The sequence below is a fragment of the Chionomys nivalis genome, chromosome 6 (genome assembly GCF_950005125.1).
Source record: "Chionomys nivalis chromosome 6, mChiNiv1.1, whole genome shotgun sequence".
In the NCBI taxonomy this organism is placed as follows: domain Eukaryota; kingdom Metazoa; phylum Chordata; class Mammalia; order Rodentia; family Cricetidae; genus Chionomys; species Chionomys nivalis.
Genome location: NC_080091.1, coordinates 88,486,770 through 88,510,331, shown reverse-complemented (window position 1 = coordinate 88,510,331; position 23,562 = coordinate 88,486,770). Strand labels below are relative to the sequence as shown.

General features: G+C 41.8%; 3 protein-coding genes across 3 annotated transcripts; all 3 read right to left on the bottom strand.

Moving 5' to 3' along the window:
• Positions 1-2,830: 2,830 nt before the first annotated feature.
• LOC130876272 (platelet factor 4-like) lies at positions 2,831-3,825 on the bottom strand. Its single transcript, XM_057772771.1, has 3 exons — positions 3,562-3,825; positions 3,177-3,309; positions 2,831-3,062 (listed from the first exon to the last, which is right to left on the bottom strand). Exons 1-3 carry the CDS (start codon positions 3,656-3,658, stop codon positions 2,975-2,977), a joined length of 318 nt encoding a protein of 105 aa, XP_057628754.1. The 5' UTR covers positions 3,659-3,825; the 3' UTR covers positions 2,831-2,974.
• Positions 3,826-6,203: 2,378 nt separating this feature from the next.
• Positions 6,204-7,742, bottom strand: LOC130876278 (permeability factor 2-like). The gene is made up of 3 exons (XM_057772774.1): positions 7,552-7,742; positions 7,089-7,218; positions 6,204-6,950 (listed from the first exon to the last, which is right to left on the bottom strand). Exons 1-3 carry the CDS (start codon positions 7,670-7,672, stop codon positions 6,860-6,862), a joined length of 342 nt encoding a protein of 113 aa, XP_057628757.1. The 5' UTR covers positions 7,673-7,742; the 3' UTR covers positions 6,204-6,859.
• A 7,576-nt stretch (positions 7,743-15,318) lies between these two features.
• On the bottom strand, positions 15,319-17,352 carry LOC130876179 (alveolar macrophage chemotactic factor-like). The gene is made up of 4 exons (XM_057772630.1): positions 17,128-17,352; positions 16,868-17,006; positions 16,652-16,735; positions 15,319-16,398 (listed from the first exon to the last, which is right to left on the bottom strand). Exons 1-4 carry the CDS (start codon positions 17,234-17,236, stop codon positions 16,341-16,343), a joined length of 390 nt encoding a protein of 129 aa, XP_057628613.1. The 5' UTR covers positions 17,237-17,352; the 3' UTR covers positions 15,319-16,340.
• Positions 17,353-23,562: the final 6,210 nt, after the last annotated feature.

Here is a 23,562-nt window from a genome sequence, read left to right as displayed (position 1 = left end):
CTACGGAAACGAAGCTCTGCGGAGAGCAGCTCATGCTTGTGTGGTTTTGTTTGGCCCATAGGGGCTATGACAGCGCAGTGAAGGCTGAGTTTGTGGATATTTCCAGCTGATTGCCTCCAGTGCCACCTGGGTTGCAAGGATGGAGGCAGGGGATTACAGGGACAATCCAGCTCTATTGCAGCATAAATGTTGAAGAAGCAGGATGTGTTGCATATCTTTGGGTTTTCCAGGTGATGAAGTCCTCTTCCAATGCCCTTCTTGGTAAAGGGGATTTCTTGAATGTGCTCCCAGGACCCTTAGACCAGGGTGATTCTGAAGCAAGGGTTTATGAGGCCCCAGCACCCAGCACTAGTCGACTCTGTAAAACTGGTTTGGGCCCTTTGACAAATAGATTCCTGTCTACTGAGGATGCCAGAGCCAGGAAGCAAAAGGGAAAATAAACAAAACCAGGCATTTCACTCTCATCTCACTTCCGGTGATTTCTCTCAGGTCCACTTGATTTGAAAAGCTCTTCCTGTGACTGTAGCCAATGCTTACGCTCTAAAGCAGCTGGAATGATGCTTTGAGACGAACACTGATAGCAACGACATCGGGCCTCACTCATTCTCAAGCACAGACTTCATGAGGAACCACAGCAAGTGTCTTACATGTGGCACCTAATACCCCATTTCACAGATGGGGACATTGAGGTACAAGGGCAAAATGACTGTGGCAAGACCTTAGGTGCTAAGCTAAGGGCTTTGGTTTTCCAACATTTTGTGAAGGAAAATGCCATGCTTGTGTCTGTGTTGGGAAAGATAGATTGGGTAGCAGTGCTTAAAAGTGACAGTGAAGGCTAAAATCACCAAGAAATAATTGTGTGATCGCTCTTCCCCAATTTTCCCCTCAGACACTTGTGCACACCTTGGCTGCTTATACAAACTATAATTTCATTTATTCAATATTCTAGAGTGACCTTCTGTCTTAAAAGACTAGATTACAAATGCCCTATTTTCTCTTAACTCCACACTGTCATGGAAGGTTGAAGATGCATTCACTCATGAGCAAGCATCTATAGCTTTTCCTTGGGTCAATTGGATTCTGCCTTCCTGCCCACTAAGGCAACTTGAGCCACACTCTCAGCCCCAACATTTCCACACTCTGTGAATGTTATTTCACACAGCACAAAGGCTTTACAGCAGTATGATGACACTGAGCTAAAATGTATATCCCAGATTAACCAATGGGGTTCTAAGAATATACAAAGGTCTTTGTAAGAGACCAGGAGTGAGAGGAAACACACAATACCTGACCAATATACAAACACCACAACATCTTCCACACTCCAGTATGTGGTAGCTGTCTTCTGAAGGATGAGCGGAAAACCACCTGGTTTGGGCCATATGAGCAGGAGAGCTGCCCGTGTCCCCACCAACTGCAACATTCAGGAGAGCGGGTCCTGCGCCTTGCCTGGGCAGCAAGATAAAGCCAAACCCATCAGCAGGGGTGTGGGTAAACCAGCCCCAAAGTTGTGAGCATGAGAGAGCTGTCCCCATTAGTTATCCGTCATGTGACACCATGGGTGGGGAAGAGATTCCCTCCCTTGTCAATGCCTGAGGCAGGCGGGAGAGCTGGCCCTGAGGTCATAAGAGCGGAATAACTGTTCCCACCCCTCAGCAGCAGCAGCGCTCAGGGGAGTAGCCCCTATATGCCACACCTGAGCAACACAGCAGAGCTGGCCCTGAGGTGTAGGTGTGGGAGGAGTGTTCCTAAGGATGTGAAAGCAAGAGAACCGACCCCACCCCTTGCTCATCACTGCAAGGGGTGACCCAGCCAGGGCTATGCTAGAGAGTTCACCCTGGTGGTGAGGACAGGGGGAGCTGGTGAGCTGCCCAACCCTGCAACCACACAGGCTCAGAACCAGGGTTATGAGTTGGCCTGTCCCAACATCCACCCCATTTGAGATCTTCTGGAGCACGTGAAGGGACCGGTCCTGCAGACACAAACCTGCAGGATCTCCATGACATAGGACAACAACAGGATAATCAAGAGGAGTCCAGTGAAGGCCCATCATCGACAGAGTAGCAGAAACCAGATGTGAAAGAAGCAAAGAATAATAATAATAATAAAAAGTTTTAAAAAATTCTCTGCTCTTTAAAAAACAAAAGCAAAACATCACCTGGTACCACTTCTGGGTTCCCATGGCTGCTTATCATATCATACTAATATTTCTGATGTCATGGGTTGTTAAGGAAAATTGGCTTACAAATAAGGTACTTCTGAAGCCAAGAATACTACAGACAGTCTACCTAGGACATCTACACACTTAGAGCAACAGCCACAGATGTTATCGGACACGATAGAACTGTAATTTGCTAAGTGAAGAACCCTTCTAGGCAATAATGGGAGAACAGGAGCTGTTTTTAATATTTTGATTTTAGAAATATAAACATTCTTTAATAACCAATAAATGGAAATATAATTTCATATAATTTCTTGGAAATATTGGCATATTAGCATTATGCATTCTTTCTCGTTTTGTTTTGTTATTTTATGATAATAATAGAGTATAAATCTTAAGGAAGCAGAATCAAAGCTTGATTTAGGTACTTATTTTTAAAGGCAACTTGGGAATGAATTATTGACAAAGCTGATCACCACACAAAACTAAACTGTAATTATGAGACAATGTAATTGAGTAAATATGCAAATATTCATCAGCTGGAATATTACCCACGATACCAATCAAATTCGGTTCTTAGGCCAAATCTTTCTTCAAAATGTATTTCTTTAAAGTCCTGGAGCTGTTTTCTTACATATGATGTGTCAACATTAATTTTAGTACAAAGAAATGATTTGACTTTATGACACTTTGGTTTAATGTATTTATTTAGTCTCAAAGGAAAATATAAACATTGGAAGGTTGCCCTTAGATTGAAAATAGCCAAAACTCCAGCATCCCACATAACACATGGCAGATTTAGGCAGTTAGAACCTAGCTCTCCAGGAGTTTCTTGATTACTTTCTTATATAAAGGTGCTTGCTTGTCCAGGCAAATTTTCCTCCCATTCTTCAGAGTGGCTCTGTCAGGGGAAAGGGAAGGAAGGCAACCTTCAGGGCCTTGGTTGGAAGAAGGGAAGAGACAGAAAGGAACAGGCAGCGGAGAGGACAGACCTAGGGGTGTGGGCAGGACTCACATGAGCTGGGGAACCGCACAGTGGCGTCCTGCCTTGATCACCTCCAGGGCGGTGATATGCTTAGGGTGGATCCCAGAGGAGATGGTCTTCACACACATACAGTGAGGACCTCCATCGCCTTCTTCGGGACTAGCTGAGGGCATAAAGGGAGAAGGGAGAGAGGAGTAAAGGAGGTGGTGATGGGTGACCACATCATTGGCCAGTTGTACCTCTGGACCTTTTCTTTACCCTTGGCTGTAGCATCACCTCTTCCTCGAAGGCAGGTGGGCAGTGAAGCACAGTTGGCAAGCCAATACAGTACGACTGGTGTCTAGGAGTTCACCTCCCCACCCCTGGGGCTCCTGACCCATTTCCCTGGCCCTAGGATCCCTTCACCCTCTCTCACCAGTGATGATGGCAATCGCAGCTGGCAGAAACAACAGGCCCAGAAGCAGCAGCCCAGGGTTGGGCCGGGGGCCTCGAAACACAGCAGCAGCGCTCATATCAAGAGGGTGGTACCAGATCCAAGGACTTGCACAGGGCTACTGGGGCCTGGGGCTCTAAGCACAGGCCAGTGGTTCCGGAGATCTTCCAGGCACTTTTTATCTCCACTGGCAGCCCAGCCCGGAAACCTGGGATACAGGATGAGGAACTGTCCTGCGGAAGCAAAGACACTTGGGGAACAGTAACTGGGCTCTGGCCAGCCAAGATTAAAACAAAACCGAGTGGAATAAAAAGCTGAGGTCAGCTGTCTTGACTAGTAGCTGGTAGCAGGAGCTCCCTCTCTGATGTGAACTCATACAAACAATGACAGAGTCAGAAAGAGTAGGACTTGAAGTTTGCAAATGGTGTGCTGCCTGTGACAGAGCTTTCTGCTGTCACCATACAGTTTACAGAGCATGTACCTTCAGGACCAATTTGTTGCCTTCCCAACTCCCAGCTGCATTACCCCAAGCTGCCTGTCCTCTCCTAACTTTCTTGTCTGTCACTCTTCCTGTTGATTACTGTGAATTTGACCACCGTGTGGTTAGAGATGTGTGGTTTGAAATTTATTTTCTGCCACCAGCAAGGTTAAAGTTAGTGTCTGGGCAAAGACTTCTGAATTTCATCCTTATACGGAAGCCTTCCCTAATCTCCTAACTACTGTCCCATCTACTGCAGGAAGCAAGGTCCGTTGTCCTCATTGCTCTTTTCGGAAAAATCACCAGTTATATTTGAATGCATTTTTTGATGACATCTTTGAGTCTAGCTATTTCTCTATTCATCTCTACTCTGGATAACTTTGATAAGAGAGTTTGCTAGGGCTCCAAAACCACAGAGAAACCCTGTCTTGAAAAAAGCAAAAAGAGAGAGAGAGAGAGAGAGAGAGAGTTTGCTAGGACCGTTGGAAGTCTCTGTATTGCATTATGCCACATACGGTTATAATTATGTGGCCCTTTATCTGCCTATCCTGGATCATGATATTGCCAATCGTAATTCCCTGGAACATACATTTCTGAATACTCAGCATCGGCTACGATGGCTACTGCAAAACATGTCATAATTTCTGTGTATTTAGGGAACTGAAACTCAAGGCCCCTGCTGGATCAGCATCAAAAGGAATGGATAAGAGGGTTTGAACATGGACAACAAAGAAACACTCTGTGCAGCTTAGCCCCAGATTGCAGCGTTTGCAGAGAGAAGGAATTAGGGCAATACTGTCAGTCAAAGAAAATATCAAAGAAAATAATCCAGTGCAGGTACACAGCCACAAAAGATACTTTGATCTCCAGAAAAATCAGCATAGCATAAGCATTGCCATGTTGGGACCAGCCTTGCTAACTCCCAGGGGAGGGAGACTGCCTAGCATGGGCACAGGATGCTGCAGCTGTTTCTCGTTGTTGGAGCAGAGCTAGTGAAAATTGTCTCCGTTTTCTGCTTCGTCACGTGTTTATGGACACTTGTGTGGTTTTTACTGGATAAGTGTTTATTTTCCAGGCAAAATACCCTTAGGCACCAAGCCTCAGCCCGTGAGGGGACGCAAAGGGGGACTCTCCAGTCACGCAGAGTTTGAGTGGCCTACATGCATAGCATATAAGTGTTTCCCCAAAGTCCACGTGCAGATTGGAGTAGATGAAATTCTTTCTCTCTCCATGATCAGTATTGATTAGTACACAGAAGTAGAGTTCTATCACAAGTGGTGTCTTGTGCGCCAACAACATGCTGTGACGTGTAATATAGACTCCTTAGGGAAGGGTAAATCAATGAAAGCCTTGTGCTCCTGAGGCCAAAGAGCAGGATTCGAATATGCACTCTGATCGTTTTATGCGCTACAGCAGGTTTCCTTTAGCCCTGCTGGGAACTGAACCCAGGGACTCTCACATCCTGGGTAAGTGCTCTGTCACTGAGCTACATTTCCAACCCAAAGGAAGCCTCTGTTCTCTCCCTCCCTATAATGTGGGGAATGCTAGTAGTTCTGCTAATAGCCAATTGCTGCCATTTCTAAGTGGGTTATTATGTGATATGCGGTATTAAAAGTCTTTGCATTTTCTCACACCAGCTCTATTAGACAGGCAAGAGAGCATTCACATTTTAGAGATGAAGAGTCTAGTAACTAATACACATAGAATACTTAATATGCCTAGCATTTTTAAGAAATAAATTCGTGCTAGTGTTTGACATTAGAAATGGCACAGATCATCAACTTAGTGAAAATATTGTGAAATACCAAATATTTGTTTTTTAAAATAGAGGCCTAGGAATGTTGCCCAGTGGTAGAACACTTGCCTACCCTACATGATGCCCCAGGTTTAGTGTGTGTGTGTGTGTGTGTGTGTGTGTGTGTGTGAGAGAGAGAGAGAGAGAGAGAGAGAGAGAGAGAGAGAGAGAGAGAGAGAATATACTAAAGGATTTAGCAGCAGGTAAGACCTATCTAACATGTTTCAATGTTTCAGACAGGGTGAAGTTTTAAAAAACCAGAGGGTGTTAATCCCTTTTTCGTCACACACTTTCAGTGCTGCTGGTGTTGAGCAGACTTTTTAGAAAGTAAATGACCACTGCTTATAGAACTTATATTTTATGACTTTATTATGTTCAATTTGAAGGTTAAAACAAACACTAGAGAACATTGCAGAGGTTGCTTGGAAACAAGGCATTCTTGGGCTGAGACAATGGCAAAACTCTTGCAAACAAGTATGCAATGAACAAGTATGCTCTGCTTGGATCCAGGATTAGTGTTGACTGCTGTGAAGTCTGTCAATAAATATGCATATACATATATGTGTATAACAGCAGGTAATGAAAAAAGAGGCATGGGTATGAAAAAGAACCGGGAGGGTACATAAAAGGGTTTTGGAGGGGGAAAGGGAAGAGGAAAGTGATCAACCTATAAACTCAAACCTAAAAGAAATAATTCAAAAATTACAGAAATAAAACTTGATATCATGCACTTGGAAAGAAAACTTCAAAGAAAGAAATGCAAAACACAGCACAATGTCTAGCCAAGAATTGCAGAAATAACCCATCAACTGCAAGTTCCAACTCAGCTCACTTTCATCTTCTTTGCAACAGCCTTTAATATACCTTCTCAGAACACAAGGCGAGCTCCGAGACAAAAAAGTGTATCCCAATTTTAAGGTGGAAAATGACTCTAGAACATTCAGATTTCAAAACCCGGCCCTTCCTGCACAGTAAAATGGTTTAGCAGAAAGTCCACAGTTGGCTGGTCAATAACCTTCCAATATCTTCATAACTATTTTCTTGATGGCAGAGGCATTGGGGTCCAGGCAGACTTTCTCTCCACTTTTCAGTGTGGCTCTGCAACAGAGAACAGGATTATTATCTTCATATAAGGCAGCCTCTCTTTCACAACAAATCCCTGAGGATGGAGAAGAGAGGACAGGTAAAGACGAAGGGTTCCCTAATGACAAGAAGAACAAAGAACTAGGGACTTACATCACTTCCACGTTGGCACAGTGGACTCCTGGCCTGAACACGTTCACCAAAGAAATTCTATTCAGTGGGATTCCAGAGATTGTTTTCGTACATTGACAGCGCAATTCAATATACGGGTCCACATCAATTACTACGTTGGAACGAAAGACTTAATTACTGATTAGAAAATATCTTTCTTCCTTTCCTTACCTGGAGATTGGAAGTAATTGTCTCTCTTTCACACAGACATTGTGAATATGACCTGCAAACCTTCACTAACAAAGCTTGCAGATTGCCTTCCACATCTGAAGTACCCGTTAACTATATCTTAGAATTCTTGGTCATCATACCCGCCACACCCGGAAGCCTCAGTACAGTCACTTTGTGCATGCCTCCAACCTCCTGCACACACACCACAAGCTGCGCAGACACAAGCTGAAGGTAAGTGGCCTTCCGCCTTCACCTTTCCCTGAATTTCTCTTACATTGCCCAACTGTCGTGGGAACCAGGACAGTGAGGAGCAGGACCAGCAGTGACAACACCTGTAGGTTACGAAGTGGGCTGGTCCCGGGGCCGGAGAATGTCGGTCTGAGTCTGAAGCCCATGGTGGAGAAGACTGAGCTAGAACCTGCTTCCACAGCCAGGAGACTCGGCGTGAGGATGAGCTGCCGCCTGGAACCCTGCTGCTATGTGGTGTGATATGCCTCCACACCTCTTTTTATACTGCTAAAGAGGTGGGGAAGGGGAAGTGACTGTAGCGCTGATGTGACCATAAAAGGATGGTCAAGTTGTGCCCAGCCCACATTGACCAGGCAGGTTAATAATCCTGCAGAGTTAGCTACAAGCTGTGCATCATCTCAGCCCCACTCCTGCTGTCACTCTCGATGTCTGACTCTTACGGATGTATAAGCACCCGACTTAGAGGTAAGACCGAGGACAAACTGCTAAAAGCATTTTCTCTGTGTGAGCAGGTAGTCACGAGCCACACCCTTCCAGAGCAGTCTGGGGGGCTTAAAAGATACCAACCCTACTTTCAGTCATAACTCCTTGAAAAGAGCTGCCTTTCCCTTACCAAATGACAAAGAAAGTTCCTGTCTTGGTTTTCGATAAATGTCAGAATTCTTTTGGCACATAGAGAGGAAATATGAGTCACTTACTAAATGGGTTCCTTTGGGTATGTGAATATGGGCTTCCTTCTGTCTTTTAAGTAAATTTTCTTTTGCAACTTCATCCAAATAAATAAACACACTCTCTTGTATATTTATACAATAAACTACGTGTTTCTACTGTATAAGTGTGTGAATGTCAAGATAAAAATATTTGTTGTCTCTTTTATTTTTAAAGAAATATTCATACACCGTAGATACATGAAAATTAAGTATGTCCTTTCCTCTTCATAGTTACTCCATACAACTGTTTTTCAACGGTAGCCATCAGTAGCTACCGTTGCCAAATAGAAATTTGGCATTTTTATTCTATCTGTATTTATATATATGTATGTATGTATATATTTATAGAGATACACATTAAATACATATGCACAGAAAGATATTTCTGCACAAGGAAATGAATGATTCTATATGGGTCATTACACACGTTCCTCATATTCCAAAACTCTGAGTGGAATACAAAGGATTTTAACATTATTCATGATCTTTCATTTTTCTGGCCACTACAAACAACCCTATGTGTGGCTGACAATATTTATTGGCTTCACTATACACTTTTTATATATATGTAACACTATTCAAACTTCTTTCCATGTTCGATTGGTAAGGTTTTTGTAATTCTTTCTTCTTGGGTGCAAGATACAGTTGCTCAATGCAGACCACACTGGCCTCACACTGGCTATATCACAATGGTTATCAAACTGTTGGTCTCGGTCTTTTGTGGGGAGGTGGCGAATGACCCTTTCACGGGGGTCACATATCAGATACCCTGCATATCAAATATTTATACTATGATTCATAATAGCAGCAAAATTGCACTTATGAAATAACAATGAAATAGTTTTATGGTTGGGTGGTCACCGTAACACGAATAATAACATTAAAAGGTCAGCACTAGGAAGGTTGAGAATGCTGTTTTATAGCCTAGGGTTGCCTTGAACTCATGGTCCTTCTTCACCCTCCCAAGTGCTAAGATTGCAGGCACACACCATAATGACCTGTTTTAAGAAAATCTTATCACAAAGCGGACACTGTCAATAAGGTTTCGGAGGATGTACCAACAAATCAATTGCCGTGTAAGTTTTATAAGCTTTATTAGTCTTGATATAAAACATCTGTTGTCTGCTTGTTCAAGAGATACTAAACACATATTATGTGCTTGACACAATATTCTTGTGTGACTTATTCTTTTAACATTTTCTATCTCACGAAAGACCTAAAATATTTTCCCAAAGCATCGGGACTTTAAATAATGCTTTATAGTCACTACCGTTACTGTCGATTGCTATGCCTGTGATTTGTATAAACCCCTTTCTCCTGTTTAAATGGAAAACAATGGTAATTCACTGTGAAAATGTGCAGAGAATATCTTATAACAGCCAACTGATTAGAAGCAGCTAGTTTATATGAAATTATAATTTTTAGAGCTACTAGAAAATGAATAGATATTAGAGGTGCTTAGCTTTAAAGTAACTTAGTAGCTTCTTTTATTAATCTTTCACTATCACCCCCATTTTCTAAAATGTGTGGTAAGTTATTTTTGTCTATCCTCCCCTTAAGTTGCCTTATAAATAGCAATCTTTCAGGAAACAAGCTAGTTTCTAGGACCCAAAATAAAACCTATCTACTAGCTCCTTTTTTATGGGTTCTGGGAGATCATTTATTTGTTAAAATTAACACACATATTAGCTCTGCTCAACACAGAGTTTTTTGAAGTGTTCTCTCTCAGATAGCTCTTCCATGTAGTGCAGAAATAAGCGATCACCTGAAAAGCGGGTATAAAAGCATTTGGCACGGAAGAGTCTAAGGTCAGTAAAAACTTCCTTTTGTTAAAGTTGAGATCATAGGCGGGCAAAAGATTTTCTGTGAGAGCCGGAAGCAATTGTTTCCTACTTCATGTTGAGTTGAGAGAAATTGTGCAAATGTCAACAGCGCTGGCACTCGCAAGCGGAGGATTCCCCTGGCTGCCCAGGGAAGTGCAGATGAGGAGATGATGTTCATGATGATACTGCTACCCGGGGAGTGGTCCTATGTGTTCTAGGCCTGAGAAAATTTACTTTTAATAACTGCATTTGCTGAGCACCAAATGCATGAACGTGACTCAGTTTCCCTGAGCAGTCATCATGTTGTAACATTGTAACCTAAGACTTCTTCAGAACCTGAGCATCCATTGCAGTCATCGGGTGAAGACTTTGTAACCTAAGACTGCTTCGGAGCCTGAGAACTCATTATTACTCAGAATCACTAATTCTGTTTTTGCTATATGTCAAGTGCACTCTTAATTTACTGGCGTGGAGTAATTCTTCTTCTTTTGAAGGTTTTGTTATTATCAAACTTGAGCTTTGGCTCTTGTCCTCTCCCCAGGCTTCCTTTAGTGGGTGTGGATCTGGTTAACTGACTACTCACACCACTGAAAACTCAAAATGACTGCCTCTGCTTGGGTGCGGGCTGGTGCTGGCTGCTGGGACTTCTCCCTCTCCCCTCTCTTTACTCGATGCCTCTCTCCTCTTTAGAAAGCCATTGTCTTGTGCTGGCGAGTTTGTTCTGTGGACAAAAGCACTTACCCCAAAGTCTGATGACCCACATTTGATCCCTAGAAACCACGTGGCAGAAGGAGACACCAACTCCCCAAAGTTGTCCTCTGACCTCCCCACACATCCACAGAATGAATAAATGTGATATTTGTTTGAAAAAGAAAAACTGTCTCTTCGTGGGGGAACAATATGTTCTCTATGAAAAGACCTTAGGAGGCTGAATATCATAATCATCCCGTAGCCAGGACAACGCACAATTTCTGATCTGCTACATAATGAGATTTGCTTGACAAACAGTTATAGGGGGATAATTGGTACACATTTGATAATGTTACTACATAACTGAGAGAAGATATTATATAGAGTATAGACTTTTCTCAAGTGTTATAACATGATTTAGAAATAAATCCTTAGAGTACTAAAATCATTCAAGCAAAGTAACATAAATTTTAAAACTACATATGGATTTTAATGTCCCGATCTAAATTTTCTCACTGTGACTAGGAATTTGATTTAGGAAACTAAGGGCAACTCAGAGCTTGTGAGGCAGGATTCATAGTGTGGGGGGGGGGGATGTGATGTCAAGGCTGACACCTAGAAATACTCGGAACTAGACTTGAAAGGCAATGGCTCTGGCTGCGTACTATATGACAGCTATAAAGGGGAGTAGCCATATAAGGGGAGTAGCTCGTCCCTTTAGACGAGTGAACCAACAGCTTCTTTCCATCCAACTGAGAGGTAGATCAGGTCAAGCATTGCAATACATGTGAGAAACACATTCATCAAGATCATTTCCACAGTGGGCATGGGGATGGAGTATCTTGGCAGAGTCTCTGAAACAAGATCCTGATACTGATAGAAACAAACCCTTAGACTTAACCTGTAGATCTCCCCATGTCATGTTTCTCTCTTCATAGTTGAGATACGAACGGCCCCTCTCAGGATACTGGAATTAATTCTACTAAGCATGAAATAAGTGTCAGCCCAGACCAGATGCACATTCTGCCTCTCTTCCGTGGTTTAGTCACAGGGGTGACTAGAATTCCCCAGGTGCTTCTCTATGTGGTAAATTCCTCCTTCCGCAACATCCAGGAAGGATTTTCAAGTTAAGTGTGTGAGAGTTTACTCACAAAAATTCTTTTCCTCGTAGAAGCATTAAAATCCAGGCTAGAAACACAAAACCACTAGTCATATTTTACCATAAGTCTGTCATACCTTTGGGAATTAAATGTGTCACACTCAGAGGCAAGCAAGAAAATCTGGCAGATCGAATGAAAGATGCTAGAAACTGGAGAAGGAATTGCCTGAGCCAAGGCAGGTATGTAGACTGACTTTTAGCCAACCACATGTTTAATTCCTACTGTGTGCGAGAGTTTCAGAGAGATAAGCGTGAAGCAGTATTTAGAGATCGGAGTGAGGAATCGAGGGGCTATATCCTTAGATGATCAATGTTAGATTAATCTCTCCCAGGAGCTTTCAGCCTTTGTGTGTTGGTTTGTGTGTTGGAAGAATCAACTGGTATTGGACGTAGTTGCTGAAAGAAAAAGAATCTGCTCAGGCTCTCCCCCAAGACCAAGTTCTCAGCACAAAGGAGATTTATTTGCCCCACAGGGACAGAGGGCAGGGATAAGAGACAAAGACAAGATATAGAGGAAGAGGGAGAGGGAGAGAGAAAGGAAGAGGGGTAAGAGGTATTTGCCCCAGAGGACAAAGGATTGCCTCTGGATAGAGAGGAGATAGACATAGCACATAGGAAAATGGTGGATTATAAAGGGAAAATGAGAAACCCTGTTAGGATGAAGTGTTTAATTTTATTTGATCATGTTAATTAGGTGAGCCAAAGGGGGTTTTTGATTGCTGAACCTCAATACTTTGAGAGCTGGACCTTGATGGTCAGTCTCAGGAAGAGACAGTGGCCGAAAAAGGCAATAGACCTTAGTGGCTATCTTTAGGAATGTAGTCTAATGGTTTTTAGCAAGACAGAGGTAATGTGGAGAATGGCAAGGCTGGCTTCCCACACTCTAGCTGGCCAGTGGCCTGTCCCCTGTCACTGGGGCTTCTGCATAAGCTGCACCTTGGTAGTATACCGAATCCCATTTGTTCTCTACAGAATGACCAGTTGTAGAATGGCCATGACACCTAGAATCCCAAGGGCAATACAAATCCCAGGGTGTCAGTGGTCTAGAAAGAAACTAAACTTCCAAGTTTCACATCTGAGTAAAATAACAAGAAGACCATGCAGGTGACTAAGCAAAAACTAAGCTGCTGCTTTAGCTAAGAACATAGGCGTTGCTGTTTCCATTCAAGCAGCTACAGCGCGTGTGAATCAAAGCACCCACTTGGATGTAGGAGGACGTGGTTTTCCCTGCTCCGGAAGCACCTTTCTTTCTGCAGACACCCTCTGGGCGGGGCTCTCCTCACCCGTGCATGTGTTCTCTAAGGATGCCGCTGTGTGCTTTGTTCACAAAACTTGTATTTCCTCGTTCAAGCACCTTTGCTATGTTTGCTTGTATCACTCTGAGGCACTTAATCAATCAGAGATCATGTCAATGAAAGACTGCTCCAAATACTGGAATTTAGAGTTCAAGTATCCACAACAGTCTGGTTTGTTTCTTCACATTTCCGATAACTCATGAGCTAATAAAATGTATTGTTTGAGAGATTAAAGATGCTACTCTGCAAGTTTAATATTTTTTTTAACTTAAGAGTATGTTCTACTTTTTTATATCATTAAAAATCTTGCCAACAAATCATACTTTTTAAAACTATTCTAGGCTGTCTCATATCTGTGAGTCTTTTTCTCTGTCTTCCTCTCTATCTTTTACACAGGCATATGAGGATATGATACTAGAAAATACATCAGTTGAGTTGATATTTTATATGTAATGAGAGAGATTAAGTGATCAAGAAAAACCAAAGCTTTTATACAGCTAATAATATATTAGTACGTACTAATATGTGAAAGTACTCCCAATATTAGTATATATAATAGTTTAATTGTATCAGATATATATTTGTGTATGAGTTAGATTGGTATTCTTTTGTATGTACCTAAAAATGGGCTATTTATACAAATTACTATCTTATTGTTAGAGAGAAAATGAGGCTTCTTGGGCCTATATCATGCCTCTATTTAAATATCTACCATGTCCTCAGCTCTCTCTTAGGAACCGTGATGAAATGATAGATACTGTCCTCGCCCTCACAAAGACTACAGTGGTACTAGAATAGACAGGCACTAAATACTTTGGTGTGCAAAATGTTACAAAGGAAAAAGGAAAAATTCTATGGCTGAGAGAGGTTGTTTTGAGGAAGTGGGAAAAAGGATGGAGGTCTGCCAGGTAACTGCTAGGGCAGATGTTATGGGTCAGGAACTTTCCCGTAGATAAAGAGAAAAGACGCAGGTTAATCAACACCCACCACAAACCAGGTTGCCGACTTTAGGACAGTATCTAATTGCTTGGGTTAGGACGTTATTAGCTCACTTAGTCTGTGCCGCACATCGGGGATACACAGATAGGTAGGATACATATGGTGGTTGCTTTAGGGGAATTCTTTGTAGATTAGGATGGAGGAACCCACAAGCAAACATTAATATCTATTGTAACTCAGTCATTTAGTCTCTGAAAGATGTTGAGCTGAGAAAGGTAAGGAAAGATGTCACGAAAAAGGTACCACTGGCGCCAGATTCTGGAGGATGAGTAATTCTGCTCCTGTGGGCAGAGCCATAGCAAATGAAACAGACTAAGCCTGACTAGAGAACCAAACGCCCAATCACAGAGTGTGAGGGAGATGCAAAGTTTGAGAAGAAAACAGCCTGCGATGAGAGGCAGCCTGACTCTTTGGAGTTTAGTACCTTTTATTTTAGGTCTAGGAACTACGGAGTGGGCTAGTTAGCTCTGTGTCACTGGAACAGACATCTTCCATGGTGAACTTTAAAAGGGTTTAAAAAAGAGTTATTTTTGGCTACATTTTGAAGGTTTGGGGTTTTGGTTCTTGATGTTTTATCTCTGGCAGGGCACTCTATCTGGCAGGAGTGCATGGTGGAGGAGATAGACCTTTTCACCCGTGGGAGTGGGAGAAAGGCAAAGGTAAAGGTTAGGGTCCTCATGTCCCCTTGAAAGGCATGTCCATTATGACCTAAATCCCCTGTCTGGGCCCCATTTTCTTAAGGTTCCACTGCCTCCCAAAAACAGGAATCTGGGGACTCAGTCTTTCAGTCTTTCAGGCTGGGGACTCGCTTGAGAACTGAGCTGGAGCAAATATGAAGACATCTTATCATCCTTGTGTTTTCTGAGGTCCCCTGAAACTACTGATGTCCTTCAGGAATAGCAAAAGGGGCATAAGCTTAGAAAAAGGCTGAAGTAGTGCAAGGAACTAAGGAAATGTGGCCTTCCTTCAGGCCAGGGAGCTGCAGAGTTAACCGTGGGAAGAATGTAGAATTCAGGATAATGAGAGTCACCATGCCAAGAAATCAGAAACGACCTGAATGAAATTCAGAGATACTTTATTTTTTCTCCAAACAAAAGTAACATAAGCAAATGAGGCACTTTAAAAAGAACAATCTTAAAATAATGGATATGATGCATACATTAATTTCCTCATAACGAAGCCATCAAATTCTCAAAAAGACTGTAGACATTTAAATACCTTAACAATGCACATATGTTTGGAGAAGGCAAGGTGATGCATTCATATTCAAACTCGTTAAGCATGTTTTCAAAACTCTACGAGTATAGATACTTGCTAAAGTTTCTCTTACTAAAAATAGCTGTTAAATGTGTTTTTATGAAAACTAGACAGGAATTTACCTGCTTCTTATCTTCTTCATCTACCTATAACATGCACTTAGTGACCCGAATCATAATACTAGTCATCTAGGCAATAAATAGCACACAATAAGTTTGATGATAAGTCATGACATTATGCCATACTAAGAAGACATCAAATGTCTAAAATTGTAAGATGAGAATACATCAATCCTTCTAGAACTTACAGATTTAGAAATTCTAAATAAGGAAATGTATTCTATACAGGTTTCTGCATGGCATACCAGCTTGCTAATATCATAAAGTTATATACCACCCCAGGCTCAGTTGTAAGAAAGATGAACACACACAGGCAGCAACAGCAACACAGTTCCCATTTCATATGAGAAAGGATGAAGGTGTCCCCATCAACAACTTCTAAAAGAACTTCATTCATATGTTAATTCCACAGCCTTCCTATGAACACTACAAGATATACATGCATAAACAGACATATATATATATTTTTTCTAGAGACAAAATGCAATAGTCACTTTCAATTCAAAACATTGTAAAAAATTAACAACCAAAGAGTCTTGACTTACAAGCTAAAATGCCACAATTCCCAATAGTGTAACAGACAGTAGACAAGAATGGGATGTGCTTTGCTAAATACGCTCCTGAACTGAGCAGAAAGCTGCCGGGACAGCGGCTTCCCTTTCCTCTTCAAAGCCAGGAGTTCACAAAGAAAATTACTAGGGGAAAAAAAAATCAGCCCTTCTTTCTTGTCTTCAATGGGGCCAGTCCTCAGAGATTTTTCTGTTAAGTACTGGGTGATTTTTCCAGGGCAAGTGCATTTCTCTTGGTTTTCTTATTTCCACTGTTGAGACAATAATTATATCAGTAACTAAAATTCCTCACCACCACCCCCCCCACCAGTAATGAGTTCTGGATATTGCTCAAAGATGTGGAATTTGTAATAAAGATTCCCCAGAACACCGCAGAATAACTTTCCCTTGTCGATTCTAAGCCCAGTTTAGAATGTGGTACCGGAATCTCAAATGGTATCAGGAGAACAAAGACCTTGCCAGTCTGCAAAGACTAAAACCCCCAAAGATCAAGGTAGCAAGTACCTGTCCAGTATTTTCTGAATGATTTTCTTCATCAGAGGAGCTTCTGGGTCCAGACAGACCTCCTTCTTGTTCTTCAACTTAGCTCTGCAGAGAGAAAAGGGGATGCACAAGTGAGCCAAAGTGACTGAAGACCCGACCCCGGGGGGAGGGAGTGGGGGTCGAGGACTTCCCTCTCCCAAGGTCACCTGCTCCCACCAGATCAGTGTCAGAACTTACATGACTTCCACCCTGGGGCACTGTGGACCTGCAGCGATCACCTCCATATTAGCGATCATTTTGGGATTAACTCTTGAAGTTATGGTTAAACAAACGCAACGCAGCTCCGTTGTGGCGGTTAAGACCGCGGAAGGACCTCCTGCGGAAGAGACAGGGTTATAGGAGGTGCTGGCAGAGCCCTTTCCCAGCTCCTGGGGCCCGGTGACGAGCCGGCGGGGGTGTGTCAGGCACCGTGCACACGGCAGGTTCTTTGCTCTCACCTTCAGCTAGATGCTGCGACAGTGTGAGCAGCAGCAGAAACGACAGCACCGCGAACAGCGAGCGGGAACCTCCAGGGATGTGGGCAGAACGGCAGGGCAGGAGGCTCATTGTGGACAAGATCCTGGACTAGGGAGCACCAGTTCTAGAGATGCTGGAGGTGGCTCTAGAGCACTGTGTTGCTCTCAAATCCGCTGTACCCCCTTTTTATCTGCGCTTGTTTCTTCCTCCAGGCAGGAAACTCAAGCTTGGAGATGCTGGGGAAATTCCCTGGATTTGGAGTTGGGGGGGAGGGGGTGGTGGCAGGGGGCGGTTCAGAGGGGCTGGGCAACAGCATTAGGGAGGAGGGTGGCTAGAGGAGTGGCCCCTTGCCAAATCAGAGGAGAATGCTGTAGTCCCGCCCCAGGAGAAGATTGCTGCGCCTGCCAGACACCCCTTGGGGACTTCTCCCCCTCCTGTGTCAGGGCTGCTTAAGCCCAGCTTGCACAGGGAAGACACACCCCTGCGGATGTCCTTCCTTGCCATGTAGGAAGACTGCAGCCAAAGGAATGAGGTTTGGCTTTAGAAAACCCTCTGTTTCGTCTTTAGCCATTATTACTACAAACACGACTGTCGGGCCTGGGGAAGTGGTTCAGCAGTTAAGAGCACTGGTTGCCTCTGAAGAGGACCCGGGACCACGTGCTGGCACCCTAGCTCCTCTAGCTCCAGTTCCAGGGGATCCCACATCCTCTTGTGGCCTCTCTGGGGCACCTGCACACATTTGGTGCACATACAGACAAGCAGATATACACACATACTCATAAATAAAAGTAAATTTAAATTGTGTGCTTAAAAATGAAGACTTTTTTGTTGGCAAAATGCAATCATGCGATCCCTGACTAGAATGGAACTCAATCAAAAAAAAAAAAACAAAAACAAAAACAAAACAAAACAAAAAAAAAAAAACCAGACTTTCCCATTTCCCTCTCCTTGAACATAGGTCATTGTACATTTCCTTCAGTTACTTAATGATTCTTTGGGATTCTGCCAGCTTTGAGAGTCAAACAAAGATGATGAAAGTGTCTTTACTTCCACTTGAAACCAGGGGCAGAAATGGCCTTCAAATTAAAAGTTGGTTACTGGAAGGCCTATGCTTGTAATTCAGCAAGTGCGTGTGTGTTTCTAGCTGGCCTACTAAACAACATGTTCAAAACTCACCCAGGAAATTTCCTTGGAAAGATGATGAATGCTTTGTGTTTGGCAGGTGCCTTTGCTATTCAACTCGGAGAGTATTTGTTCTCCATATGAGTAAGGTGACTGTAGCCTGAAGCAATACCAAGGACTCCTTATTGTGCCTTCTGCCGTGACTTCTCTACCAGGTGGGGGTTTGACACAGTTCTTAGAAGCTAGAGGAGGCTGTGGCGATTGGGATGCCTGTCTGTGAGGTTGGCGCATGGGTTTGAGTCAATCGCCAACAAGAGAGTATCCACTCTGACTCCCTCCAAGAAACTTATTGGGATACGGAGGGATGTTTACCCATTGACTTGTGAGAATTTTCAGCAGATCAGAGGAAATTAGGGATGCTCTAGAGCCTGGAGAGACCTCCTGAAGATGAAGGATGAGGCGACTTCTGATAACTAAAGGTCTCACCCTACGGCAGTCATGGTTATAACACTAAGTTGTTCATTAGCTTTCTTTTATAGAGGTCTAACCAGATCTCCTCTGGATAGTTCTCAGAACCTTTGGCCTCCTACTAGTCTTGCAGAGGAAGTCTGTAAACATGCTAACTGTAAGAATATAGACTGGGAAGGAAATTATTTTCTTTGTCCCCTGTAACCATGGGACGTCCATCAGCTCCATCACTCATCTTTTTGTGGAATAATGACACTTCGATTGCTGAGCAGGAAGGTGGCTTAGACCTTTGAACTTGCATTCTGGGAGGAAACTTGGTCTGGTTGAAGAAAGTTGGAAGAAGCTGGTGGGAAGTCTTGAGTCCAGCAGCTTCCTGATACCATCAGCATCACATCTGACTCAATGAAAGTAATCCTCCATCCTTCTGGGGAGTGGCAATCTGTAGCAAGCAGCCTGTAGATTTATTAAACTGGCCGTCTAGAGATTAGAATATATCTACAGACAAAAGATACTCTTCATTTCAAAACATTTTTTAAAACTGACTAAAAGGCATTGAGCAATTAAACTCAACCACAGAAAATAAACCACATTCTACTAAGGTTTCATGAAAAATATAGTTTAATGACACTCACTGTTGAGTATTTAAATGTGTGTATACATATGTAAACACACAAGCATACCTGGGTTAGTTCTAAGTAAGCTATTTTAAATGTAACCGAGCGTACAGATTAGTTTTGTCACAAACTGGTAAGACTGTGTAAAAGGCCACAAAATGAGAGTGTCAGTTCCCTTAACACGATTAGAGATGTGCTCCCCCACCTGGTTTGCACTCTGAATCCATTTGCCATGATTACTTATAGAACAGAGTTAAGAAAAAACGGTAATCATAGCTGGCACTCTGGTAACAAAAAGTCCACTCTATAAGGAGACTGCTGATTTGCCCAACCTAATCAGGAAGCAGCATGCAATCAAACCTGGCCCTGCCTTGAAATTGGTCTGGCCTACTGCCATGCCTGACTCCTATGTAGCCACCTCTGACGTTTGGCTTATTCAAAGACAAGAATTCAGGTGGTCCAAAGACTCTTTGGGTTCGAGAAGAACAGCATTAATGCTCAGAGGGTACAGGGGACTTTAAAATAATTACTTTCCTGTTGTCAATTTAAAGTGAAGCCATTTGTCTTACGTGCACTGAGTCCAAGTAACTATGCCAGTTATTCACGACAATAATCAAACGATCAATAAATCTACAGTCCCCCTTATGGCCACAAATGTTTCCTGTTATAAGCTAATCTTAGTGATGATGCCATAGTTTTTTAATAGGAATGAAAACATCTGGAATGGCTTGCGGCAACCAGACCACTTTCATGGTCATTGTTTCCCGAGCCTCTCGTTGATTCTTTGAGACGACTGAGGGATACTTTCTTCACTCTTAATTGGCCACAGAAATCAAGGCCAGCAAAAGAATGAAATGCAGAATTGGGAGCTGAGCCACTTACAACTTTTTTCACAGTTGCTGGCACACATCCCCCAGGGGCTCTCCAGAGTCTAGTTAGTTAACCACGTTATTGCATTGCACAATGGTATATTCAAAGTCATTGACTTCCTTACTCTGCCTATGCTTGTCTTTGGAGGCCTCAGTAATATCAAAGATCCCAAAGCCATTTGAGGCCAATCAAAAGTGCTATGTGTTATGAAAAGACTTCTCTGACAAAGCCATTTAAATATCTCCCTTTCATCTTCGGTCTTTAACCATCTAATATTCTTACTGTAACTGCTGCATGAAATGGAGTTGATAATCCATCATTAATGCTGCTTTTGCCTTCCTTAAGTCCACTGCATTCTACAATCAAGGGTAATACTTTCTACTCCTTCAATAACCTTTCATCAGTTTCACTACTGAGTGGTCCATGACAATCTGATGATATAAAATGAAGGTCACTTTGTTTGTTTGGGGTTTTTTTGGTTTGTTTGTTTGTTTTGTTTTTTGTTTTTTGTTGTTGTTGTTGTTGTTGTTGTTTTTGAGTCAAGGATTCTCTGTGTGGCTTTGGAGTCTTTCCTGGCACTAGCTCCATAGACCAGGCTGGCCTTGAACTCACAATGATCCATGTGCCTCTGCCTCCTGAGTGCTGGGATTAAGGTATGCACCACCAAAGCCTGGCGAAGGTCACTTTTTACTTTTCAGAGTTCTGTACTCCTACAGTAGATCATAAAACTAAAGCAAAAAGGCCAGATAGTCACGTGTTTCTAACTCCTCTACTTTTAGAACTCTACTACTTTTGTTGGCTTTCCTTCATGTTGGAAATTATTTCTTGCTTCTTTCTAAAGAAAATTCAAATGATAAATTTCATTCTTTGGATCTCACACTTTTCTGCTCAGACTACTAAGAACCCAGAAATAAAACCTTGATATCAAAGAAAGAAAAATTGTACAGTTAAAATATTGTCCATGTTACCTATTTACTGTGACCTTAAAGTTGCCTGACAAAAGCAATAAAGATGAAAAACGAATTAAGTTACAGTCTGCTGATTGTCAACAGTGTGACAGAGTTACTCTCAAGTTTGTTCTCCCAGCAATCAGTGTGGCCTTTAATATGTGACTGAAGATACTGAAAAAGGCCTATCTAGGTACTTCATTAAATTTCTATTTTCCTAATATCCTCCAGCCTTTATATAGTGTTTAAGAGATATTATGTTAGTGTAGTAATTAAGTATGCTGATATATCAGCATAAGGAAGGAAAGAAGTGGCTATGGAAGAGTCACTTCCTCATACACACAAGGAAAAGCCAGTGACTCTTGGGTCATCTTTGCAATGTCAGTAAATCTGTCTCCCTCCCTCCATATTGGATTTGACCACCCAGTAAAGAGGTGGTATTATTCAGGGAATACATTTGCTTCAAAATTTCTTCACCAGTAAGGTAAATGTCATAAATATTTTCTTTCTCTCTCTCTTTTTTTTTTTTGGCCAATATTCCATTATTTCCCTGCCACCCATCTCTGATTAATTCTACTTGAGGAAGGAGTGATAAATCAATGAACCCTGACTACACCCATAAGGGATGGGGTTTGCTATAACCTTGCCAATTTCTAGATAGATGGGGTCTCTAGCATGCTGTTTCTTTTTGTGGAGTTGTCCAAGCCTAAATGCTTTTGGTGATCAATAACAAGCACTAAATATGGGGGGAAGAGGTATTAAAACTTTTAGATATTTCTGAAAAACTTGGACTTCTCAGAAGAAGAATCTTCAGAAATTTTGTCTGTGCCCAGAAAAAGTAAATCAATAATAGAAAGAAAATATTTTAGTGGTAGCTGTTCTAACTGATTTTCAGGGCTGATGTGGTAGCTCAGGAGCAAAGAATTTTTACTGCTATTTCAGAGGACCCAAGTTCAATTCCTAGAACCCATATCAGGCAATTCATGACTTCCTATAACTCTAATTCCAAGTAATCAAGTGTCTTCCTCTGGCCTGCTAGGGCAATTATATACCCTGTGTGCACATACATACACATAAAAACATTTTTAAAATGAGAAAATCTTAACTAGTTTGAGAGTGAGTTTTACGATGCTATAAAAGTCCTTCATAAAGAAGTTAGACTTTTAGCACTGTACTCTTTGTTGTGAGATGTAACATCCAATTTTTATATTTGTTTTAGTTTGAATAGTCTCCGGACCAGTAACGGCTGTTGGCTGTGTTTCTAAGCACCACTACCATGACCTTTTGGCTAAGACCGAGTGCAGCACCTGACAGCCACTACCTTCATGCCCACATTTTTCTTTTCTTTTCTTTTTAGCATGGCGTTCACCTCTGCAGAGTCTCACAGTATAAATCAACATATGCCCCCCACTTAATGCATAGTAAAACTTCATTACTTCCCCAACAAAGAGGTTGAGGTTTATTATGTTATGAATATTATACATGTATATATTTATGCATATTATTATACTAATGCACATTATGTACTTATGTATAATTTATGTATTTACTCTATACATATAGACTATATATGTATGTATACATGTATATATGTATGTGTATATGTATATATACATATATGTGTGTATATATATATAGACCTCTAGACTATAGTCATAAGTCTATTTTCCTTATTACTGAAAAAAATAGCAAAGACTTGTACTTGACAAGTGTCCAAGATAGTGAATTATGAGTCTTAAACTTGCTTTATGGACACGTCATGACCACTAATCTTTTGTTAATCTAGTTATGAATTCCTACTTCCATGCACATTCAAACATTATTTTATGAGAACCTGAAATTAGGAAATTGCTCTCATTGACATAAAATGTGTTGCAATACCAAGCCCAAAGTCACAAAATCCTAGAAACTCTGGCTAATGTCAAATCATGAATACCTTGTTAGCCACTAGAACTTCTGAGTGTGGGTCTCTCTAAGGAATAAATTGACCAATTTGCTTTGATAATTGACTTTGAGTCATTTGGCTTCCAAAAAGCTCACTGTTAGTAAATCAGACTTTTAAGTCATTTGCTTTGAAACACAATGTGCTTTGGGGAAAATTTTCAGTTGTTGCCTAATTTAAAATTGAGAGTGGACCAATAAAAGTTATGACAAGGCATTACATCATAGAAAAGAGAAATACATTAGTGGTTGGTGTATTGGAATGAAGCAAAAAGGCTGGCATCTGTCTGTCACAATATGGCTATAGATAGTTCTTAGTAATGATATTTAAATAGATAGGTAAAAGAAAATTTTATGTCAAAGCACAGAGTCAATTTTCTGTGGTGATTTGAAAATAAAATAATTACTTAAGTTGAGGTTCTATATAGAAAATAATCCCCTTCTACCATAAATA